This window comes from Triturus cristatus, chromosome 12 (assembly GCF_964204655.1).
Source record: "Triturus cristatus chromosome 12, aTriCri1.1, whole genome shotgun sequence".
Classification (NCBI taxonomy): domain Eukaryota; kingdom Metazoa; phylum Chordata; class Amphibia; order Caudata; family Salamandridae; genus Triturus; species Triturus cristatus.
This window is the reverse complement of record NC_140595.1, coordinates 177,309,987-177,329,707: the sequence shown is the minus strand read 5'-3', so window position 1 is coordinate 177,329,707 and position 19,721 is coordinate 177,309,987. Positions and strand designations below refer to the sequence as shown.

Genomic DNA, 19,721 nt, shown 5'->3' with positions numbered 1-19,721 from the left:
GGTAGCAAACGATACGTTACAAAAGGAAAAAGTGACGTGTGCAGGTTAAAAAAGCACGTACACGTAGAGGTAAAAAATTGCAATAAATGGCAAATACTCAAAACACTAAAACAAAAGTTACGTTACATGAGGCAGTGGTGGCCGTTGTGCATGTATCAAAAGCACACAAAATACTGTGTTGCTGAAATAAACTGTGTTGCTGAAATAAACGAGCGCCCGCCGCAAAAATGAAAGTAAATTTGTGAGGCGGCGGAGTGGCGCGCGCGGTTGGCGGGGGCGGGGGAGTACATTACAGGCGGGGGAGCGGACCCTTTGAAGTTTGATGCCGAGGGCGCCAGAGATGGTGGCAGCATGTTACAAAATGAAACCGTACGTTACATGAGGCAATAGTGAATTGTGCAAGTATCAAGAGCAAACAAAATACAAGAGGTAGCAAACGATACGTTACAAAAGGAAAAAGTGACGTGTGCAGGTTAAAAAAGCACGTACACGTAGAGGTAAAAAAATTGCAATAAATGGCAAATACTCAAAACACTAAAACAAAAGTTACGTTACATGAGGCAGTGGTGGCCGTTGTGCATGTATCAAAAGCACACAAAATACTGTGTTGCTGAAATAAACTGTGTTGCTGAAATAAACGAGCGCCCGCCGCAAAAATGAAAGTAAATTTGTGAGGCGGCGGAGTGGCGCGCGCGGTTGGCGGGGGCGGGGGAGTACATTACAGGCGGGGGAGCGGACCCTTTGAAGTTTGATGCCGAGGGCGCCAGAGATGGTGGCAATGGTGAGGCAGGAGGGCCAGAAGGGGCATACCGAAGCATACAGCACCCGCGCAAAGTTCCATTTGGGAGAGGGGACAAGAAAAGAAAAAAATTGACTAGCAGGTGTCTGGTTAAGCAAATGATTTTGCAATATAAAAGCAGATCTTACGAGCTTTGTAGGTGGGTTAGGTATTGATGTGTCTCCCTGCTAATGGGGTGCTCCATTGGCTGTTTCGACCGCACGAGGTTTGTTTTTGTGGGGAAAAAAATAATCATGGCTAGCATCAGTATCAGAATTTAACAGCGAGCACAGTGGAATTTCACACGATTGTAGTGGAAAGAAGTGACTCAGGCAACTTTCACAGTGGCGCTGTTATTCTGCGTTCCATTGTACTTGAATAACCTGCTTTTGGTACAACCTGACAACCCAAGCTGCAAAGACCCTTTTCAGAAAGGGTCACCGAGGCAGCCACTGGGGTTATTGCAAAAGATGTTCCTGAGTTTGCTCTCATAGTAGTCTGGCCCCCTACTGTCTTTCACAATTGGTTCCACATTCCTAAACAAGTATACTGTGCATCCAGCGGTGGAATGGAGTTACGAGATAGGATAGGGAAGGGATGCCCGGCGGGAAACTGGCACGAGCTGTTTATTTATTTATTTCATTAATGCGTTTTTATATAGCGCGGACTTTACCCGAAGGTGTCAGAGCGCTTCACAATAGGAGCAGTAATAATACATAAGGAGAAAAATTACAAGTGAGCATGTTACAAAATGAAACGGTACGTTACATGAGGCAATAGTGACAATTGTGCAAGTATCAAGAGCAAACAAAATACAAGAGGTAGCAAACGATACGTTACAAAAGGAAAAAGAGACGTGTGCAGGTTAAAAGAGCATATAGGGTACATATAGAGGTAAAAAAATTGCAATAAATGGCAGATACTCAAAACACTAAAACAAAAGTTACGTTACATGAGGCAGTGGTGGCCGCTGTGCATGTATCAAAAGCACACAAAATACTGTGTTGCTGAAATAAACTGTGTTGCTGAAATAAACGAGCGCCCGCCGCAAAAGTGAAAGTAAATTTGTGACGCGGCGGAGTGGCGTGCGCGCTTGGCGGGGGAGTGCATTACAGGCGGGGGAGCGGACCCTTTGAAGTTGGATGCCGAGGGCGCCAGTGGGCTGAAGCACTTCCCAAAAGCGGATTGCATGGCAGCACGATGCACGTGATTGTGCGCGTGCTCGCCATGCAATCCGCTTTTCGGAGCACTTTTGGGAGCCCCTTACTATAGTTTTGCATTGCGATCGCTTACGCGATAGCTAGGTGAGACCTAAAAACTAGTGTCTCGACCTCCTCTGGGTAAAAAGGGTGCAGGAGGTAGAGGACTTACCTTGGGGGCAAAAAGCTGACAGTGGTGTCAGAAGTGGGATTTTTGCGGTCCTGACACAATGACCCAACCCATACCTATGGAGGCAATTATAGCCCAGTTAGCAGAGGGACAACGCCATCTGCAGTTGGTCATGGAACAGCCGTCCAAACAGGCAGAAAAGGACCGCTAGGACTTCCAGGCAGCCCTCAGGGACCAGGCTACCCTCCTAACCAATAACCAGCAGGTACAAGATACAGCCATCCTGAGACTCATGGACGCTATATCTAGTGCAAGAGTACATCCCAACGTGCCTGGGTCCGTACTGCAAAAATTCCAAAATGGGGACGATCCCGATTATTTTTTTGTTAACTTCGAACGTGTAGCAACTACCGCCTCCTGGGACAATACATAGCACCCCTGCTCTCAGGAGAGCTGCAGGCGGCCTATCAGGCCGCCAACCCGGCAGGAACAACCAGCTATCCTGATATCAAAAAGGCAATACTGGAGAGGCTTGGGTGTGATCAAGAGTATTACCGTAGCCGATTCAGGAAAGAAAAATGGACTGTCGGGGATAACCCTCGAGCGCTATATTTTCGGATCCGGGACCTAGGTAACCGTTGGTTACAACCAACAGTAGCAACCTCAGAGGAGATAGCAGAAAAAATATACATAGAGCAATATCTGGACGCTCTCCCTTAGAACACTCGTGTATGGATCAAGCAACACCCTAACCTTTCTGACTCTGGCAGTAGACCTGGCCTGTGCCTACCATCCCTCTCCCGATTTCAAAAACCCAACACATCGACCCTCTATGTCTTCCCAGAAACCACTAAGTAAAACAGTCCCACCCCCGGTGGATCCCAAAGCCCCTTTTTCGAAAGGTCCCCTAAGAACCTCCCCGGTCACAACACCGACACAGGGACCCCAGTGCTTCCACTGTGCGGAGTGGGGGCATATCGCCCGGCACTGTCCTACACGTACACCCGCCCCAGAACCCATGGAGGTAGGATACACTCGCGGACGAGTATTGGTCACCGGAAGAGAACCCATCTATTACCAAATGAAAATACACGTAAATGGGAAGGCTGTAACAGCCTTCCTTGATACTGGCTGCCATTATACAGTGGTCTCTCAGGAACTTGTTCCTGAGACACAAATAGTACCAGGGGACTTCGTACAGGTTACATGTGTCCATGGGGAGAAGAAGCTATATCCATTAGCCGAGGTGGTGTTAGAGATTCATGGGGAACCCGAACTGAGGAAGGTGGGGGTCGTACCTGAACTGCCCGAGTTGACTCTCTTAGGAACTGATTTGCCGCGGTTCCATGAATATTTGCAATCACTGGGTCCCCCTTCCCCATCAGTGAAGTGGTTAGAAAGCGCTCCATTTTCTAATAGCGACATAGGAGCTCCTGTTGCTACAAGACGAGCACTGACACGCAGCGAAAAAAGAAAGGCGAGAGCGTTATATAACCTGTCTAAAAATGTCCTGTCTGTGCCTATCCTTGCTTCCTCAGAGGCAATCCAAGACCCTCCTCAGAATTTTTGTCAGACCCAGAGGAATGACTCCACCTTGCAAAATGCCTGGGGACAAGTCCAAGACGAACAGCCGGGAAAGGTAGGTCCCTATTTCTTCATCAAAAAGGGCCTTCTCTATAGGGGTACATGTGAGAATAAACAGGGAAAAGAACAGTTACTGGTTCCCAAAGCATTTCACAAGCAAGTATTGTCCCTAGCTCACAGCCAGGTAGGGCGAGGTCATTACGGGAAGGAAAACACCCTCAAATATTTACTGGAGAGATTCTACTGGCCGGGGGTATATCAGGAAGTGGCTCGGTTCTGTGCCTCATGTGTAAGATGTCAATTGGTTAACAATCCTGTACTACCCCGTGCTCCCCTCCAACCCCTTCCAATTATTGATGTCCCATTCAGGAGGGTAGGGATGGACTTGGTGGAACCCTTGATTCCTTATGCCCGAGGCCACGATTCATACTTGTCTTTGTGGACCACGCCACCCGGTATCCGGAAGCGTTCCCCCTGATTACTACCACCACAAAGGCAGTGGCACAAGCCATGATTACCTTGTTTTCACGTGTTGGGTTCCCACACAAACTACTTACAGATCAAGGAACTCCCTTCTTGTCCCAACTGATGAAACAGGTGTGTGCCTTCCTAGGGATCAAACAGATAAGAACGGCAGTATACCATCCCCAAACAGACGGTCTTGTAGAACGGTACAACCAAACTATCAAAACGATGTTGAAGACATGTATCAATCGGGCTGGACGGGATTGGGACCGACAACTTCCCCTAGTCCTTTTTGCCATACGGACTCATGAACAGAAGTCTACGGGGTTCTCACCGTTTGAGTTGTTGTTTGGACGAAGGCCCCGTACACTCCTGGACATGGCCGTAGAGCAATGGACGGAAGAAGAAGATGAAGCAAAACCTTTATTAAAGTATAGCGCAGCTCTTAGAGATACTTTGTCATCATTATGGGAAGAGGTTCACACGAATATGGAGAAGGCCCAAACCCAACAAAAACGGTATTATGACCGGAACACCAAGCTGAGGGAATTTGCAGTGGGAGACCAGGTTCTGGTCTTACTACCTACTACCAAAAAAAAGTTGTTGGCAACCTGGCAGGGCCCCTTTCCTATTCTAAGTAAGGTCACCCCGGTTACCTACCGGGTAGCAATACCACATCGAAACAAAACTAGTCAAGTGTATCATGTCAACCTGTTGATGGCGTGGGAGGGACCAATCACAACGTCTCCATGCACTAGTGCCCGTGTGTGTCATGTTACTCTGAACAAGCCCCTAGAGGTATCCCTGATGCCCCCGAAAACAACAGACCAGCCTCAGCCCAATTGTGGAACCCAAGCTACAAACTAACAGAAAAACCAACTGAAGGCCCTGTGTGCGTCTTACCCATCTGTTCTATCCGGCATACCCGGAAGGACATCCCTGGTAGAACATGACATAATTAACACCACCTCACAACCCATCAAGCAACGGCCCTATCGTATTCCCGCAGCCAGACGGAGGCGGTAGAACAAGAGATAAAAGCCATGTTAGAAGCGGATGTAATCGAGCCTTCACATAGCGCCTGGTCCTCTCCGAGTGTGCTAATTCCGAAACCCGATAGGAGCATACGCTTCTGCATCGACTTTCACAAACTCAATACGGTGTCGAAATTTGATGCTTATCCCATGCCCCGGGTGGACGAGCTTATCGAAAGACTCGGAGACACCAAAATAATGTCCACTATAGACCTCACAAAAGGGTACTGGCAGATTCCACTAAAACCCAACATCCGAGACAAGACCGCCTTTTCTACGCCTTTCGGCTTGTTTCAGTTTAAAGTCCTTCACTTTGGTCTCCACGGGGCCCCGGCCACCTTCCAGAGGCTAATGGACATGATTCTCTCCCCACACCAGGCGTATGCCATGGCATATCTAGATGACATAGTGATTACAACCCGGATTGGGATACCCACTTAGCTCATCTCAGGAGTATACTGAAAACATTACAAACTGCGGGTCTCACAATCAATCCCAAAAAGACAACCCTTGGAGCAGACCATATCGAGTATCTTGGGTATAACATCAGGTCCGGAGAGATAAGACCCCAAGTAAATAAAGTAGAAGCCATCACCAAAGTGCCACGATCCACTTCCAGGAAGGAGGTACGGTCCTTCCTTGGTCTAGTCGGATATTATAGGCGGTTTATTCAGGGTTTCTCAGACATAGCCAGTCCTCTCACAGATCTCCTCACCAAGGCACAATCCAACTGCAAGTTTCGGTGGACCGAGGCACAAGAGTGAAGCTTCTGCTTACTTAAGGATTCCCTTTGCCACAATCCGGTGCTTACCTGCCCCAACTTCAACTCCACTTTTTCTTACAGACCGATGCCTCTGGTAGGGGTATAGGAGCCGTCCTGTCACAACCCGACAGCTTAGGGGACCTCCACCCCGTCCTGTATCTCAGCCGTAAACTGTTCCCCCAGGAGTTAGGATACGCTACCATTGAGAAAGAATGCCTCGCCATAAAATGGGCGATAGAGGCCCTGCAATTCTATCTTTTGGGCCGACGTTTCATATTGCTCACTGATCATGCACCCCTTACCTGGTTGTCCCTGCATAAAGATTCAAACCCTAAAATTCTTCGGTGGTTTCTTGCCTTGATCATGCACCCCTTACCTGGTTGTCCCTGCATAAAGATTCAAACCCTAAAATTCTTCGGTGGTTTCTTGCCTTGCAGCCCTTTTCATTTGACACCCTCCACGTCCCCGGAAAACTACAGGGAAACGTTGACTTCCTCCCCAGATGTCCCATGGCCGAATGGCCCACACGTCCATTCCAGGGGGGAAGGCAGTGTGGTAGTGACACCGGCTCTGTTATGCCGCCTGAGATGCCCAAGAACTCCAACATGGCCGCCGGGGCACCGCTAACCGGAAGTAGCGGTGCAGGTCTAGTCTTGCTCCCCCTCAGCGCCGGAAGCGGGAACACTGAGGAAGGACAAAAAGCAGAGATGGGGGACCGAGCGGGCGGCAAATCGCAGGAAGCGGGAGAGAAGGAAGAAGACGAGGAAGGCGGCCCGAGTGTAGCAGGACGGAGGAAACGACGAGGGATACAGAAGAAGACAACCCCAACCGGACTGAGCGTGAGAAGGAGGCAAGGTCGCGAGTAACACCCACAAGACCGGCTCACCTGGAAAGGACACGGAGGCGGGTTCTCCCTAAACCACGGCCCTGGAGGGTCGTGGCACCAGGCAAGTGACGACCACACGTCCTTTCTCTATAAGGGGGTGGTGGGCAGGTCTAAGGGCCATCCAGAGAACAGCACGCTGAATCTCCCTCACATAGGCACCGCACGTTTAGGACACCGGTGGTGGAGCACAAACCCCCCCCCTTGGTATTAAAACAGCTGACTCAAAGCAGTTTTGTTTCTTTTTTTTTTTGTATTTTTGCTGTCCCTGCCCTGGTCCCTTCATTTCGGAGACACCAGCCATAGAGGGAACAGAACGGGATCCAGTCCTACGGAGAAAGAACCCCCGAGAAAGCCCAGATATTCGAGTTTTGGAGAAAGAAACCGTGATTTCACTAGCTTTTTGTCCCTTTCACCTGCGTCCCTGAAGATTCTGTACTTGTAACCAACCAAGCAAAACAAAATAATAGAAAATAAAGAATGTGCTTACACTTAAAAACTAGTGTCTCGACCTCCTCTGTGTAAAAAGGGTGCAGGAGGTAGAGGACTTACCTTGGGGGCAAAAAGCTGACATCTCCTCAAGCCCCGCCCCCTCCCATCACCACTGTGCAAACGTGCCCCCTGGCACGTTTTATGTTGGGGGATTAAGTCCCCTTGAATTCTGAGGGTCCCTGGGCTGCATCTAGCCCACCAACTACCTCCATTAAGCGCCACAGAGCTGCGTTGCAGAGAGGTGTACACAGGGGCGTGGCCTCAGAACACCTCTCTGCAACGCAGCCCCCTGGCGCATACTGGAGGTTCCTGGTGGGCTAGTTGGCCCCCAGGGACCCCCAGTAGTCAAGGGGAATTTGTTACCCGTCTGCAAATGCGCCAGGGGGCGTGTTTGCTGAGTGCTGAAAGGAGGATGCCTTTTTTTTTTTTTTTAGGAAGGGGGGCTGTGTGACCTCCCTTCTTTTCTTAATATTCTTGGCCCTGGGGACCCCATTCCCCAGGGCCTGCCTCCAAATGTAATTTTATTTTTGAAAAATTGGGAAGGGAGCCGTGTGCCCCCCCCCCTCCCTCCCGAGGCCATAATCTGCCCCGGGGACCCCATCCCTCGGCACATGGCCATTTTTTTTCTTTTTGGAGGGGGGCTGTCTGGCCCCGGGGATCCCATCCCCCTGGGCCAGCCTTTGTGTTTTTTAAAAATAGTTTATAAAATTTGAGGAGGGGGGGGGCCGCGTGGCCCCCCTCCCGGGCCACTAATAGCCCCGGGGACCCCATCCCCCGGGGCTAGCCCTCTCCTTTGGGGACCATGGGGGGGCCCCAATCCCCCCACGGTCCCGCCAGCTCCCCGCGTCCTGCGGGAGCCGGCATTGCTTTTCCACATGGGGAGCTGCTAAGATGCAGCTCCCTGTGTGGAAAAGCAATTTGGTTTGCATTTTGAAAGAGAGCAGGTTTCCCTGCTCTCTCTTTCAAAATCAAAACCAAGTTTGCTATGGCAGGGCAGGAGCCGCGAGGCATCCGCCCTGCCATAGCAAACAGCAGTGTCCAGGGAGTGGGCACCCCCCCCCCCCCCCAGGTCACTGCAGGAGCCGGCCCTGGGGGGTAGCAGTGTCCGGGGCCATCAATGTCTCCAGGAGGCGGGCAGCACGGCCCCCCTCCCAACATTTACTAAGCCCCTGGGGTGGTGGTCCCTGGGCTTGGGGGTCCGTCATGGACCCCTCTACTTTGAGTATGTAGAGCCCCGGGAAGGTGGCGGTCCCCGGGGCTGCGGGGGGCCATGAGCCCCCCGCATATATTGTGATAAAGCCCCGGGGGTGGTGGTCCCCGTGGCTGGGGGGGCCCTTAAGCACCCCCACCCTGTTATTTTCAAAGCCTCGGGGGTGGCGGTCCCCGGGGCTGGGGGGGCTGAGAGCACCCCCCGCACCTATTTGAAAAAAGCCCCAGGGGGTGGCGGTCCACGGGGCTGGGGGGGGGGGCCCTCTTTACATTATCAATATTGCCCCCGGGATTTGGTGCCCCCGGGGGATAACTAGCAAGGAAGCGCGGGAGTCTGCGCTTCGTTTTTTTTTATCAGCAGAATCCGCGATTTAAAAAAAAAAAATTTGGGGGGCCCTGGGGGTCCTTGTGGGATCCCCTAAGCAGGCCTAGGGGTCAGGGGATTTCTATCCTGCCCCCTTTTAGCGTTTTGCGCATTTGTTTTACTGTTTTCTTGTGCCTCGGTTCTACCGAGGCACAAGATGGCTGCCAACACTTCCTGGTTTGGAGTGTTGACAGCCAATTAGCATACAGCTTGTCATCGGGAGGGTGCGCGGATCCAGCGCGGCCATAGATATATATATGATTTTACTTTTGATTTTCTCAGTAACTACTGAACGGATTTACACCATTTAACAAAAAAACACAAGTCTGAACCAAGGGCTACCTCTTCCTATGGAAAATTGCATGAGGAAAACGCGTTTTGGGACCCCCCCTTTTTTCTCGGCCCCCACTTGACGAATCACCCCGAAACTTTCAGGATAGGGGCGGACCGGAGAGCCTCACAAGTTTTGAAAATTGCGACGATTCGTCGACCGGCGCCAAAGTTATTGGAAATAGAATGTTGCGGATTTCCTATGGAAAATAGGTCCTAACTATAACTACCTACTGGCGACTGCCAGTAGGTAATATATACACACACAATATATATACTTACCTTACACTCGCTATTAAAACACATAAGCCTTTAACATTTATGACTTTACAACGAAATTTGTTGTAAAAGCATGCATGATAAAGGCATATGCATTGTAAAATCCTGCGTGGTAAAGTTTATGCGTGGTAAAGTTTATGCGTGGTAACAGTACCTGCGTGGTAGCGACTGCATTGTAATCGTAATGTGTGGTAATGGTCACATTGTAATGGCTGTTTCCCAAAACAGCTCTTTATTAGCTGCCGCTTGGAAGTAAAACTTTCCTTGCAATGTCCTTGTTTTCCTCAGCACTTGCATAAAAAAACATATCCTGACACATCTGATGCCTTGATGAAAGCATCATGTCCGGCAAATGTTTCTCATGATTTGTCTCATGTGGCTTTCTGAGGTTAAGGTGCCCATAGAAATACTAATATACATAGGGTATATAAGATTCCCTCAAATAACAAGCAGGGTGGGGTGGATGACATGCTGGGAGACATGCTCCTTGAAAGGACACTATTCTGAAGACCTCTGGCTTTTCAGTAGGTGTGTGGAGAGGTGTTGCATGGCTCAGAAATCATGATGCTTAATGATGTAGGATAAACAATGCATGGGATGAACATTCTGTTCATTCTCTTAGTATTTATTATTGTGGAGTTATCAGCTATTATATACATTAGGTTAACATATAATAAACACTAATTAGCACATAACACAAAGGAGTGCACATACTGTTTGGGGGTGGTTGAGAGAGTCTATTATATCCTGCAAGAGATTTACTGGCAGGTCTGTCCTTTTCAAAACATACACATACACGCAGCGAGGGAGGAAGAAAATCCAGGTCTATTACCTCTCACCCCTCTTGGGTTTATGAGATTTTCACAACATCACCAATATTCCTACAAGTTTAGCTCAAGAGAGAAGAGGAAATGTATACCTGTCTATTTTGCTTTTCTCTGCAGGGATCAAGGTTATTAACACCCATCACTGAGGGCTTAACTATGTAACAGTTTGAATTACCCAAGTAAAATGGGATACAAGGAAAGGCACACTAAGGCTCTGTAAGATGTCACTAAAAAAAAGAATTGACCTCCGAAGCCACTCCCCAGTGGCCATAGCTAAAATTCTGGACAAACATTCCACTGGCAAGTATGTGCTTAAGTCTGCCATTTGGTTTTCTCTCTTTCTCAAACATCAGGGCCATCATGAGTGAATAACTCAGCACTGACAGATAGCAAACACTTCCGGCTTGCGTAACACGTGAAGGACTTTCTGTAGCTCTTTACTGACTTTTCATAGATTTGGGTTCCAAAAATATCCTCTCAAATTGTGTGTAACTAAATTTACCTCTGTGTTTCATTGTGGGGCCAAGGGTGACAAACCTATGTTATGTTATGTTAATAAGATTTATAAAAGCGCACAAATACCCAAAGGTGTCTTGGCGCTAGGAAATACAAGCTGCGAGCTAGCACCTAGTACTGGAAAAGCCAGGTTTTTAATTGCTTTCTAAAGCCAATCAAGGAACTGATATTCCTAAGTTCAAAAGGCAGGGCGTTCCACAGTTTTGATGCGCCGTAATAGAAGCTACGGCCTCCCCAATGAGCTGTACGAATTCTAGGTACCAGCAATAATCTTGCCCCCATCGACCGAAGGTGTCTGGTCGGTTGGTACCATGCGAAGAGATTCTGAAGAAATGAAGGACCTATGTGGTGCAAGGCCTTGTAAACAATGCACAAGGCTTTGAATTTTATACGCTGAAGCACCGGGAGCCAATGCAAATTGCGGATATCGTTGGAAACTGAACAGTGTCAGGGGATGTTAAGCGATAGACGTGCTGCCGAATTCTGAATCATCTGGAGCTTATTCAGATATTGCTTCTGGGCATTAAGATATAGCTCATTGTAGTAGTCTAATTTAGATTGAATGAGAGAAGAAACTACTATTTTTCTGGTATTTTCCGGAATATACGGGAAAATCTTCCTTATTTTCTTTATAAGGAAGAATGACGCAGAAACCACGGCATTGGTTTGTTGGAAAAGTGTCAATCTGTTGTCAATCAGCACACCCAAGTTTTTTACTTTTGCCGCTGGGTTTGGAGGTAAAACCATCTCCGCCGGCCACCACAAATTACTCCAGGAGGGTTGCAAACTGCTGAAAATCAGAACTTCCGTTTTATCGGAATTGAGTTTAAGGCAGTGCACTGTCATCCATTTGTTAATAGTACTCATGCAGCTTCGAAACTGCAGAGCAGGGGAGTTTTGGTGTTTGTGTGCAGCTACCACAATCTGGGTATCGTCAGCATATGTAGTTAAGCTGAACCCAAATTCCCGGATTAGTGGGGCAAGTTCAGAGACACAGATGTTAAACAACGAGGGGCTCAACGAACTGCCCTGTGGAACACCACAAGGCAAAACGTAAGGGGCTGAGTTAAAACCGTCCATAGATACGGTGGATTTCCGATCTGTTAAAAAGGAGGCCAATAGTGCACGAGCCACTTCCCCTACTCCCACCGTCTCCAGACGCCTCTGCAGGAGGGAATGATCAACCGTTTCAAAAGCGGCAGACAAATCGAGGAGCACAAGAGCCGCTGTGCCTCCTCCGTCCATCACCACTCTGATCTCTTCTGTTGCTTTATTAAGTGCGGTCTCCGTACTATGATCTTTACAGAAACCGAAATGAGAATGATCGCACAGACTGTTCGTATTGATAAATTCCGACAGTTGAGTATTCATAATTTTATCCACTATCTTTGCAGGTAAAGGTAGTCTGGCAATAGGTCAGTTGTTAGAAGGATTGGTAGCATCTAGCGTGGGTTTTTTCAATAAAGGCAGAATGGATGTCTCCTTCCAGCTGGTCGGAAAAATGCCTGAAGCAAACATCAGATTGAAAATTTCTGCCAGCCCAGGGCTCACTAGGTCTACCACTCCTTTAAGAAATGTGGGTGGACAAGGGTCCATTGGTGATCCTGACCTAGATTCATTTATGTACTTACTTACATCTTCAGTAGAAACCGGAGAAAAAGTAAAAATGTGATTGTTTAGGTCTAAGCCACAAGAGTGGGGCAAGGGGCAGGGGACGGGACCATCCGTAAAAGCTTTACAAATTTCTAAAACCTTAGCTTTAAAAGTGGCTGCAATATCATTGCAAAATTTCTGATTGGCCCTCCTGCCTATGTTGTTGGGCGTAGCCAATTTATTAATTACCGAAAACAATTCCTTAGGTGAATTGACAGCCGACTCAATCTGTTGTGTGAAGTATTTTTTCTTTTCTAAAATCAGGAGTTTTTTATAATTCAATAAAGCTGTTTTGTAAGCTTATTTTCCTGGCTCATCATAGTTTATTCGCCAGCGCCGTTCCAAACGACGACAAATCTGTTTTTCCTTCCGAAGGGATTCGGAAAACCAGGGGGCAGAGGGGATAGTTCTATTGCCTGATAATGTTTTTATGGGTACGGTGGCGTCAACGGCTTCCAAAATCCAGTTGGTATAATTGGTAACGGCTGAGTCAACATGGTCCTGAAAAAGAGGAGGAGAGGCTACCAAATGGGTGTAAAGGAGAAGTTTATCCACTTTGTTCCAGGCTTTACGAGTGGAAACCGGCAGTTTGGTGATGCTAGTCTCCATTGCCCTGAAATAGGGAAGACTAAACTTATTAAGTGAGTGATCAGACCACGACAGCGGGAAGATTTCTTCTACCGTGAGGCCGTGGGCTGAAGAGAAGACACCATCTAACGTGTGTCCAGCTACAGGAGTAGGTAACTGCACCAGTTGAGTGAGACCTAGTGCTCCAAATGCCTCAAGGAGCCCCATTGTATCTTTATTTTCTAACTCTTCCAAATGGAAGTTAAAGTCTCCAAGAATGGTAAAATCCGTGCTAAGAAGAACAGGTTCAAGCAAGGTATCAAGATTAGTTAAAAAAGTACTTCTAGTACCTGGAGGTCGATATAAAAGGATTCCCTTAAATGTCATTTTAGGGTTGAGCGTAAACAAAAAATGGAGAGCTTCGTAAGAAGAGGTGGACATGGGATGGTGGGTGACCGAAAGATGGTCCCTAAAAATAATGGCCACTCCACCACCTTGTTTGGCAGACCTATCCACTGTGACCGCTCTAAACCCAGCAGGAGTTGCGTTGATAAAATGTCTAGTCCCAGACTTTCAATAGTGTGAGCAATTTCATATCTATGCTTTCCCAGTGATCTGGCATTGACAAGACCACCATAAAGCATAGATCTTTCACGGGGAATGTCATTCGCTGAAGACCGGGATAATTGCGAGGCCAAAATAGATTGCGATTGAGGGAGAGCAAAGCCGCAGGCACAGCTTACCGTGCCAACCCCAGGACCTATTGCACAACAGATGTCCCTACATTTTCTAATAAAAGCATGTAAGTCTCTACTAGAATATCTGATAGTTTGTAAGGGTTGAAAGCCAGAGTTTTGGGCACTAGGCACGGTCCGGGCGCGGACAGGCTTGCCTTAGGCGCGCCTTCGGCACCTAGAGATCAGCGCCATGTTTTCGGGATAACCACTGCCTATGCAAATGTTTCAACTTCGTTTTATTGCAAGAAAATTTGGGGCTGGATCCGACACACCTGAACCCACATTGGATTCATGTGAAGTACAGCCGCTTTCACTGTGCAAATTAATTTTGTCATAAACATAGAAGGCAAAAGTAAGTTGAGTTTATCAGGTCTGTTGGTATACTTGCCGTGAGTCTGGTCGAGAGGGCGCCCGTACGATTTTGTTCAGGAAAGGCAATGGAGTCATAAACAATACCCAAGAGGGCACCATCTTCGAATGATGGAACCAGGTGCCCGAATCCCTGGAAGGTAAAGAAACACAAATCTAGGAGTATAGGAGTTGGCACAAAAACACAAAGATGTACCTGTGCAAAAATAGGAATTGTTTTGAACAGATGACAGTTTATTGCATCACTAGACCAGAGAAAATCTCTGTCACTTCCCACCTACAGAAAAGTGTATTCACACTCCTTTTTTTCTAAATTAACACACAATTAATAGTAATGACAATGCCTTGCAATGTAAAGAAAAATTGCAGCAAACCCAAAAATTAGAATACGCTTTTGGTGTTCTGTAAACATGAGAATATTCTGGAAAGGTGGCAGAGCTTTAGATTTTACTTCCTTTCCCTTCTCTTCTAAACCTGTCCTTGTGCCTACAAGCTACAGTGAAGAGCACAGGAAGCTAACCATACCATAAGGACAGTGCTCAATTTCTGAGAATAAAAGATAGCTAACATACTTAGGCCTAATTAAGAGTGCCAAGGAGGGGATTCAGGTATTTACAAGACATCATAATTACCAAGACCTTGGGGTGACATATTTAGACCTGCTGAATTCCTCAAATTCTGAGTTTAATTCTGAACTGGGAAACTAATCGTGGGCTTAGAATAGAATGGCTTGTGAGTTATGCATTCATACCTGTGACCCGTGAGTTTGAATATTGGCATCACCAACTGAGACTTTCATTCTTCTGTGGTTGATAAACTCAATAAATTTAGTTTAATGTGCAGTGAAAGGGGAAACAGCAGCAGCAGGTGCCATTAATTAAAAATATTATTTAACATAAATCTGATAAAAATATATATCTTGAGGGAAAAGTAGATTAACATAGGTTCGGCTAATCTAGCTTTATCTTCTCCTCCCTAATAAAAAAAAAAGCTGGCATATTTAAATCTCACTGTTTTAGTGCTTTGAACCATTGGTAACCTTCTATTCACTCTATTTATAAGAGATCCGCCGCCTTCTCTTTTGAGAGGTAGAGGAATAAAAACTTACTGAAACAGGAAGGATGGCGCCTTCATACTGTAGGTTCACCACGGCCACCGTAACCGCATTGATCTGTCTCAGTTCCACAGCTACCGGTTCAAGCGAGGCTGGCACAACTTGACTAAGAGCTGAAAAAGACACTTGCTTCAGGCAAAATACATACATACTAATTAATATTGTCCTAATTGTAGGGAAGAAGGGACAGGCAGGAAGTACTGGCTCCCAGGGGTCGTTTTTACAATTGAATTACGTATTGGCAGTGATTGCAAAGTGATTCCCTTAATCAAAGACCCGTAAAATTAAAAAACATAATCCTATCTATTTTGCACAGATGGGTCTGTGTCACAATTGGGGGAAATACAGCATTACTATTACAACAACCATATAGGTGATGTGGAACCAAATGTGGAACTTTATGCAGGGTTTGTTGAAGTGTGGGAACCACTCACTTCACCAAAACTGCAGTTCGATGACCTATTTAGATGTGGGTTAACAACTGGGTTCTGCAGACAGAGCCTTTGCTGGCACCTCTGATGGCAACCAATAGCCTGTGGTCAGTCAGCCATAGGAGCGCAGGTTCATAGAGAGACTAGGCTGCATTACTTAGGGCCCAGTGAGCATATTTCTTTTTTCTTGTCTAGAGAAACACGCTATGGCTCAAATGCTCAGGAAGAAAACTCCTTGCGTGGTAGGGGCATTTGTTTTCTCTAAATAAAAATGCATGCTGAGCGGCTGCTTTTGACATGGAGCCCGCTGGCAAACCTGCACTGCTGTGAGCAGAGCCTCACAAGCCGAATCACTTCACAGTACAGGGATTCTCATCAGGCAGATGGGGGAATCTATGAATAGGGAGCACGGTCCTCCACCAGGGTAGTGGAAAACATGGCCCCACCCTGAGAAACCAGTGCACTGTTCACCAGGACCTAAACAACCAATTTAGTTTGTTCCCATGTTTAATGTGTGCCTGTGGTTGCAGATGGTGAGCTGAGGTACTCCTTTTTGCTGATGGGACTTATTTTCCAACGTCATCTAAGAAGAACTGCTGCCATTAGGGTTATGAAAATATTATGGGCCTGATTATGAGTGCGGCGGTCGCGAGACCGCCTCACTTGCACTGGTAGGTGGCCTGTCAGTCGTTTTAGGACTTTAAAAGTCGTTGCTGTGGAGGGCCACCAGCTGCGCCAGGGAACAGTCGTTCTCTGGCGGTGGCGGAGCTGCGACACAATGTAAGATGCTAAGTGGGACTGGTGCAGTCCCGCTGAGCTCCTGCACCGCCAGCCATTTCATGGACCCCATGCCCTCCCGCCATGAGGATATATTCAAGGGGGCACAACATGAGTTCCCCTGTCTGTATACCCCAAAAGTTCCAGTATGGCATGGATATCACTGTTAAAGCTGGGCTGGCAGGATAAGTTGCATACCTGTAATCCTAGTTCTCTTCCAGGGGTATACTCATCAAATTCATAAGCACTGAATAGTCCCGCCCACGTGCAGGGACCTCTGAGCATTAACAAAAATATATGCATATACACCCAAGCATATATGTATATAATAATATGCATATATTTATATTTATACATATGCAGCCCAAAACATTATTTTAGGCTCAAATAAGCCAATATTGCCTTGTATTTTTCATTTGAAATATGTAAATCATATAAAATAACATTTCCATGACACAGAGAAATGTACCTCCAACTTGTTTTTCAACATAGTCTTTATTTTCAAAGAAAACGGCATGGTGATAGCAGGCAGATTAGCCTAGAAGGCTGCATATAGAACACTTGGAGAAATACCTGATGCCGTGCCTTTAAGACCTCCAGGACCTCCAGGCTCCCATCATGCCCATAGGTGACAGTTAGGTCAGGTATTTTTGAAGGCGTATTACATTGTATAAATAACATGAGGAAAAAACATTCTGCAATAGACATGGTATTCGTCTGGGGAGGAGGGAGGGATGCTTATGCCTTTGATGAGTATACCCCTGGAAGAGAACTAGGATTACAGGTAAGTAACTTATCCTTCTCTTCCAGGGGATACTCTTAAAAAGTCATAAGCACTGAATGGCGTAGCAAGCCCATCCCTGAACCCTGCAGATGAATACCTGCATATCAAACATTTTCTGAATCATTTGATTATCCAAATGAATTCCTCAAGGATTCTTGCCCAAACTGAGCATCCGCATGATTATCAGAATCTAAGCAGTAATGGCGGGCAAAGGTGTGAACTGAGCGCCATGTAGCTGCTTTACATATCTCTTGAATAGGTACATTTTCAAGCAGAGCCGTAGTATCGACTTTACCCCTCGTACAGTGAGCCCTTGGCTTGCCAGGGAGCTGCTTGTGAGCTAGCTGATAAGATAATGTTATGCAAGATACTATCCACCAAGCGGTAGACCTTTTAGAAGAGGGAAAACCAGTGTGCATTGGACCATAGTTAACACAGAGACTGTCCGACTTTCATATATCCTTCATTCTATTTCTTATATCCTTCGAATTCTATCACCCTTTTTAAATCAAGAGAATGCAACGCCCTCTCAGGAGTTGTAGTAGGATTTGGAAAAAATGTGGGTAGAGTGATAGACTTATTAATGCAAAAATCGGAGATCACCGTAGGTAGGAAACTCGGGTGAGTTCTCATAACCACTCGATTAGCATGGAAAACGAAATAAGGCTCTGTGGAACATAAGGCCTGAATCTCGCTCACCCTGCAAACAGAGGTAATTGCTACTAGAAAAGCGTCCTTCCAAGAGAGGTGCTGTAGAGAAGCTTTGTGAATGGGTTCAAATGGGGGGCCCATTAATTTAGAGAGGACCACATTAAGTTCCCAGGAAGAGGAAATTTACCAAATCGGTAGGTAGACCTTTCTTAGCCCTTCCAGGTACCGGCATTTGAAAGAAAGAATTTGTAGAGCTTGCTGATCACCAGTGGTATGAGAGTGACTGGTGGAAAGGCGAAAAGTAATTTCTCTGAACAGTCGTTCAACAGTGCTTTCCCTCTGGAGCCTGGTTGAGGGTACCTGGATACAAAGGCACGGCATTTTGCGTTTGCCACGTCTGCGAATAAGTCGATGTCTGGAGAACCCCATCTCTAAAAAATGTCTTGTGTTATCTCGTCTTTTAGCACCCAGTCGTGCGCTTCGACGAAGTTTCGGCTTAGGTCGTCCGCCTGTGCACTGAGGGCACCTGGAAGGTGAACTGCAGATATGGACATGTTCCTCGCCAGTAGCCATTTCCAAATTGCTTGAGCCTTCGGAGACAGTGGTCTGGATCTGGTCCCTCCCCGTTTGTTCTGGTAGTACATGGTTGTGGTGTGGTCCATCTGAACCAACAGGGAACATGACTCTATAGATGGGAAGAACGCTTTGAGAGCCAATGTACCGCTTTGAGTTCTAAAATGTTGATGTGGTGAATTCTCTCCTTTTCCGACCACCTCCCCTGGACCTGTTTTTTAATGCTCCGGGGTCCCCGCACGTGGGCGGGACTATTCAGTACTTATGACTATTGTTGAGTATCCCCTGGAAGAGAACTTTTTCCCTACCCATTGAAGTGCCTGTTTTCCAGGCACCGCCATGGGAGAGGTAAAGGACCATCTGCCTTACATGAGTTCAACTCGTAATAAGTTGGGCGCTCTTTGCGTGGCTTTGGCACAGCTGTGCCAGTGGAGAGCGGCGCAACTGTGCCAAAGTTGTAATCAGCCCCTATGAGCTTTTGCTACAAATATAGTATTGAACCTTTTGCAGGTTTATCCCCTAACTTTTTGCATTTTGCCTCCTATTATTCTGACTCTCTTTTGTTGGCTTTAAGACGCTGGGCACTTTACCCCTGCTGATCAGTGCTAAAGTGCATATGCTCTCTGTCTAAACTATATTGGTGATTAGTTCTCCATGATTGGCACATTTGATTTGCTGTTAAGTTCCTAGTAAAGAGCACTATATATACCCAGGGTCTGTAAATCAAATGCTATTAGTGGGTCTTTAGCACTGATTGTGCCACCCTCATGAGTAGGTCTGTAACCTTGTCTCAGGCCTGCCATGGCAGTGTCTGAGAGTGCAGTTTTAAATTGCCATGTCGACCTGGCAAGTGCACCCACTTACCAGGCCCAACTCTCCCCTTTTGCTACATGTAAGGAACCCCTAAGGTAGGCCTAATGTACCCCCATGGGCAGGGTGCAGTGTATGTGAAAGGTAGGAAATGTACTGGTGTGTTTTGCATGTCCGGATAGTGAAATACTGCCAATTTCGCTTTTCACTATTGCAGGGACAAGCCCCCCCATAGGCTATCACTAGAGCTACACTGTAACATTTTACAAGTGTAACTTTCAATTGGGAACAACTAGCGATTTGTAGTTTGGGCTCTCTGAGCTCAGAATTTAAAAACACATCTTTTAGTAAAGATGGTTTTTAAATTGTGTTTGAAAATGCTACTTTAGGAAGTGGGCACTT

General features: G+C 46.9%; 1 protein-coding gene across 3 annotated transcripts in view; it reads right to left on the bottom strand.

Annotated features, from left to right (window-relative positions):
* Window positions 1-19,721, bottom strand: part of PPOX (protoporphyrinogen oxidase) — a 285,846-nt gene that overhangs the window by 125,269 nt on the left and 140,856 nt on the right. For all 3 annotated transcript variants that reach the window (XM_085638560.1, XM_085638562.1, XM_085638561.1), the window contains exons 9-10: window positions 15,288-15,406; window positions 14,199-14,312 (exon numbers count right to left, since the gene is read on the bottom strand). In XM_085638560.1, coding sequence (XP_085494686.1) covers window positions 14,199-14,312; window positions 15,288-15,406 — 233 coding nt within the window. The remainder of the gene's footprint in view (window positions 1-14,198; window positions 14,313-15,287; window positions 15,407-19,721) is intronic.